The sequence below is a fragment of the Salmo salar genome, chromosome ssa16, assembly GCF_905237065.1.
Source record: "Salmo salar chromosome ssa16, Ssal_v3.1, whole genome shotgun sequence".
Classification (NCBI taxonomy): domain Eukaryota; kingdom Metazoa; phylum Chordata; class Actinopteri; order Salmoniformes; family Salmonidae; genus Salmo; species Salmo salar.
Genome location: NC_059457.1, coordinates 59,455,214 through 59,461,885, shown reverse-complemented (window position 1 = coordinate 59,461,885; position 6,672 = coordinate 59,455,214). Strand labels below are relative to the sequence as shown.

General features: G+C 38.9%; 1 protein-coding gene across 1 annotated transcript; it reads left to right on the top strand.

The window, feature by feature from the left end:
- Positions 1 to 907: 907 nt before the first annotated feature.
- LOC123727927 (integumentary mucin C.1-like) lies at positions 908 to 2,669 on the top strand (the record flags this gene model as incomplete). Its single annotated transcript, XM_045698446.1, has 2 exons — positions 908 to 1,041; positions 2,162 to 2,669. Coding segments are annotated over 2 exons (642 nt in total), but the record flags the coding sequence as incomplete, so codon positions are not given.
- Between the last annotated feature and the right edge of the window lie 4,003 nt (positions 2,670 to 6,672).

Sequence of the window (6,672 nt, the reverse complement as noted above, 5' to 3'; positions counted from 1 at the left end):
CTACTAGATATATCAGTCCAACCCTAACTACTGCTACTACTACTACTACTACTACTACATATATCATCCCAACTTAACTACTACTACTACTACTACTACTACTACTAGATATATCAGTCCAATCCTAACTACTGCTACTACTACTACTACTACTACTACTACTACTACTACTACTACTACATATATCATCCCAACCCTAACTACTACTACTACTACTACTACTACTACATATATCAGTCCAACCCTAACTACTACTACTACTACTACTACTACATATATCAGTCCAACCCTGACTACTACTACTACTACTACTACTACTACTACTACTACTACTACTACTACTACATATATCAGTCCAACCCTAACTACTAGTACTACTACTACTACTACTACTACTACTACTACTACTACTACTACTAATACATATAGCAGTCCAACCCTAACTACTACTACTACTACTACTACTCCTACTACTACTACATATATCAGTCCAACCCTAACTACTACTACTACTACTACTACTACATATATCAGTCCATCCCTAACTACTACTACTACTACTACTACTACATATATCAGTCCAACCCTAACTACTACTACTACTACTACTACTACTACTACTACTACTACTACATATATCAGTCCAACCCTAACTACTACTACTACTACTACTACTACATATATCATCCCAACCCTAACTACTACTACTACTATTACCAGAATAATCAGTCCAACCCTAACTACTACTACTACTACTACTACTACTACTACATATATCAGTCCAACCCTAACTACTACTACTACTACTACTACTACTACTACTACTACTACTACTACTACTACAACATATATCAGTCCAACCCTAACTACTACTACTACTACTACTACTACTACTACTACTACATATATCAGTCCAATCCTAACTACTACTACTACTACTACAACATATATCAGTACAACCCTAACTACTACTACTACTACTACTACTACTACTACTACTACTACTACTACTACTACTACTACTACTACTACTACTACTACATATATCAGTCCAACCCTTATCTACTACTACTACTACTGCTACTACTACTACTACATATATCAGTCCAACCCTAACTACTACTACTACTACTACTACTACTACTACTACTACTACATATATCAGTCCAACCCTAACTACTACTACGACTACTACTACATATATCATCCCAACCCTAACTACTACTACTACTACTACTACTACTACTACATATATCAGTCCAACCCTAACTACTACTACTACTACTACTACTACTACTACTACTAGATATATCAGTCCAACCCTAACTACTGCTACTACTACTACTACTACTACTACTACATATATCATCCCAACCCTAACTACTACTACTACTACTACTACTACTACTACATATATCATCCCAACCCTAACTACTACTACTACTACTACTACTACTACATATATCAGTCCAACCCTAACTACTACTACTACTACTACTACTACTACTACTACTACTATTAGATATATCAGTCCAACCCTAACTACTACTACTACTACTACTACTACTACTACTACTACTACTACTAGATATATCAGTCCAACCCTAACTACTACTACTACTACTACTACTACTACTACTACTACTAGATATATCAGTCCAACCCTAACTACTGCTACTACTACTACTACTACTACTACATATATCAGTCCAACCCTAACTACTACGACTACTACTACATATATCAGTCCAACCCTAACTACTGCTACTACTACTACTACTACTACTACTACATATATCATCCCAACCCTAACTACTACTACTACTACTACTACTACTACTACTACTAGATATATCAGTCCAACCCTAACTACTGCTACTACTACTACTACTACTAATACTACTACTACTATTACTAGACTTAGTCCAACCCTAACTACTACTACTACTACTACTACTACTACTACTACTACTACTACATATATCATCCCAACCCTAACTACTACTACTACTACTACTACTACTACATATATCAGTCCAACCCTAACTACTACTACTACTACTACTACTACATATATCAGTCCAACCCTGACTACTACTACTACTACTACTACTACTACTACTACTACTACATATATCAGTCCAACCCTAACTACTAGTACTACTACTACTACTACTACTACTACTACTACTACTACTAATACATATAGCAGTCCAACCCTAACTACTACTACTACTACTACTACTACTCCTACTACTACTACATATATCAGTCCAACCCTAACTACTACTACTACTACTACTACTACATATATCAGTCCAACCCTAACTACTACTACTACTACTACTACTACATATATCAGTCCAACCCTAACTCCTACTACTACTACTACTACTACTACTACTACTACTACTACTACTACATATATCAGTCCAACCCTAACTACTACTACTACTACTACTACTACATATATCAGTCCAACCCTGACTACTACTACTACTACTACTACTACTACTACTACTACTACATATATCAGTCCAACCCTAACTACTAGTACTACTACTACTACTACTACTACTACTACTACTACTACTACTACTACTACTACTACTAATACATATAGCAGTCCAACCCTAACTACTACTACTACTACTACCACTCCTACTACTACTACATATATCAGTCCAACCCTAACTACTACTACTACTACTACTACTACATATATCAGTCCAACCCTAACTACTACTACTACTACTACTACTACATATATCAGTCCAATCCTAACTACTACTACTACTACTACTACTACTACTACTACATATATCAGTCCAACCCTAACTACTACTACTACTACTACTACTACTACTAATACATATATCAGTCCAACCCTAACTACTACTACTACTACTACTACTACTACTACTACTACTACTACTACTACTAGATATATCAGTCCCACCCTAACTGCTACATATATATTTTTATTTTATATTTTTAACCCTTATTTTACCAGGTAAGTTGACAGAACACATTCTCATTTACAGCAACGACCTGGGGAATAGTTTCAGGGGAGAGGAGAGGGGATGAATGAGCCAATTGGAAACTGGGGATGATTAGGTGACCGTGATGATATGAGGGACAGATTGGGAATTCAGCCAGAACACCAGGGTTAACACCCCTACTCTTAAGATAAGTGACATGGGATCTTTAGTGACCACAGAGAGTCAGGACACCCGTTTAACATCCCATCCAAAAGACAGCACCCTACACAGGGCAATGTCCCCAATCACTGCCCTGGGGCAGTGGAATATTTTTTTAGACCAAAGGAAAGGGTGCCTCCTACTGACCCTCCAACACCACTTCCAGCACCATCTGGTCTCCCATCTAGGGACCAACCAGGACCAATCCTGCTTAGCTTCAGAAGTAAGCCAGAAGTGGGATGCAAACAACTACTGCTTACTTTGGTCCTCATAAAGAAAAGCCCAACACATTGTATTCCTCATATATAATGCCTTTATTGAAATGTTTCATCTAAAGTGCCATTTACACCATTTACATTACACGCTGTGAAACATTGGAAGCCATTCACTTTCAATGGAAGGAAAGCGAGAGAAACGGAGTGTGCGGGGGGACTGTTGAGCGAAGCTAGCATGGTCAAGGGAGCTGAACAGGGCGGGTTGAAAGTTGGAGAAAGCTGAACTTATCTAGAATCCTCTGCGATATCGCGACGTGAGAGACTATTTGAAGTTCATCATAACTTCCGATCCCTCCTGGATTGACTGACGATGGCTGTTGATACATAGCACTTGCTTGCTAGCTTGTTAGTACTCACATGAGGGTGAGGCTAGCATCGTTAGGTGAGTGACGCTTTTATAGTATAAACTGCCGGTAAGGTGGATTTTTATTCCTGAAAGGTGGTATGGGAGTATTACAGTTCTTGTCCAAAATGTCTCCCTATCCCCTACATAGTACACTACTTTTGACCAGAGCTATATAGACCCTGGCTGTGTCTGAAGAAACACCCTGTCTATTCTCTATATACACTACCGTTCAAAGGTTTGGGGTCACTTAGAAAAGTCTTTGTTTTTGAAAGAAAAGCTAATTTTTTGTCCATTAAAATAACATCAAATTGATAAGAAATACAGAAATACAACATTGTTAATGTTGTAAATGACTATTGTAGCTGGAAACGGCTGATTTTTTTTATGGAATATCTACATAGGAGTACAGAGGCCCATTATCAGCAACCATCACTCCTGTGTTCCAATGGCACGTTGTGTTAGCTAATCCAAGTTTATCATTTTAAAAGGCTAATTGATCATTAGAAAACCCATTTGCAATTATGTTAGCACAGATGAAAACTGTTGTTCTGATTAAAGAAGCAATAAAACTGGCCTTCTTTAGACTAGTTGAGTATCTGGAGCATCAGCATTTGTGGGTTCGATTACAGGCTCAAAATGGCCAGAAACAAAGAACTTTCTTCTGAAACTCGTCAGTCTATTCTTGTTCTGAGAAACAAAGGCTATTCCATGTGAGAAATTGCCAAGAAACTGAAGATCTCGTACAACGCCGTGTACTACTCCCTTCACAGAACAGAGCAAACTGGCTCTAACCAGAATAGAAAGAGGAGTGGGAGGACCCGGTGCACAACTGAGCAAGAGGACAAGTACATTAGAGTGTCTAGTTTGAGAAACAGACACCTCACAAGTCCTCAACTCACAGCTTCATTAAATAGTACCCACAAAACACCAGTCTCAACGTTAACAGTGAAGAGGCGACTCCGGGATGCTGGGCTTCTAAGCAGAGTTGCAAAGAAAAAGCCATATCTCAGACTGGCCAATAAAAAGAAAAGATTAAGATGGGCAAAAGAACACAGACACTGGAGAGGAACTCTGCCAAGACGCCCAGCATCCTGGAGTCGCCTCTCCACTGTTGACGTTGAGACTGGTGTTTTGATGTTATTTTAATGGACCAAAAAATGTGCTTTTCTTTCAAAAACAAGGACATTTCTAAGTGACCCCAAACTTTTGAACTGTAGCGTAGCTCTATAGACCCTGGGTGTGTCTGAAGAAATACCCTGTCTATTCTCTATATAGCTCTACACTGCGTGCACAATTATTAGGCAAGTGAGTATTCTGATCTTATCATTGTTTCTATTCACATTTTCGAACTCCAAACCATATAAACTTGAATGCTTATTGGATTTAATCATTTTCAGGTGATATGTATTTGTGTAATGAGGGAGGGTGTGGCGAAAGTGAATAACACCTTATATCAAGGTGTGCATAATTATTAGGCAGCCTCATTACCTCAGGTAAAATGGGCCAAAAAAGAAATTTAACTGACACTGAAAAGCCAAACTGCCTTTCAGACGGATGCAACGCTCTTTAAATAGCTCAACTATTGAGGTGTGACCACCGGACATTCAAACGTTTTGTTGAGAATAGTCAACTGGGGCGCAAAAAACGCATGGGGAAGAAAAGGTGCAAATTAACTGCAAAAGACTTGAGAAGAATTAAACGTCAAACTACCAGGAACCCATTATCCTCCAGCGCCACCGTATTCCAGAACTGCAACCTACCTGGAGTGTTCAGAAGTACAAGGTGTCAAGAGCTCAGAGACATGGCCAAGGTCAAGAAGACTGAAACAAGACCACCACTGAATAAGATTCACAAGTTGAAGCGTCAAGATTGGGCAAAGAAATACCTGAAGACAGATTTTTCAAAGGTTTTATGGACAGATGAAATGAAAGTGACTCTTGATGGACCAAATGGATGGGCCCGTGGCTGGATCAGTAATGGACACAGGCCACCACTTTGAGTCAGGTGCCAGCAAGGTGAAGGAGGGGTACTGGTATGGGCTGCTATCATTGAGGATGAGGTAGTTGGACCTTTTCGGGTTGAAGATGGACTGAAACTCAACTCCCAAACCTACTGCCAGTTTCTGGAAGATTCTTTCGCCAAACAGTGGTACAGGAAGAAGTCCTCAGCATTCTTGAAGGCCATGATCTTTATGCAGGACAATGCTCCATCACATGCATCCAAGTACTCCACTGCTTGGCTAGCCAGCAAGGGCCTCAAAGATGCCTGAATAATGACCTGGCCCCCTTCCTCACCTGACTTAAATCCTATTGAGAACTTGTGGGCCCTTCTCAAATGTGAGATTTACAGTGATGGAAGACAATACACCTCTTTGAACAGCATTTGGGAGGCTGTAGTTGCTGCTTCAGCGAAAATTGATCGTGAACAGATCAAGAAACTGACAGACTCCATGGATGGAAGGCTCATGGCAGTTATTGAAAATAAGGGTGGCTATATTGGTCACTGAATATTTTTGAAAGGCCAAAAATGTTATATAATTGTCATTTTGTGTTACTTATCTGTTACACTTACTCTAAAAACTGAGAATAAACAAGTGAGTTGAGAGAAATTATTTTTGTAATTTAGTTGCCTAATATTCTGCACACTAATAGTTGCCTAATAATTGTGCACACTTATATATTTCACTGAGAAAGACAAAACTCACTTTTCCTTTGTTAAACATTCAGGTTTGAGGTTCAATAACATTTTGGATTGACTGAGAGCATTGTGTTTGTTCAACAATAAAATGAATCCCGAGGAATACAATTTGCCTAATAATTGTGCACGCAGTGTATAGACCCTGGTCAAAAGT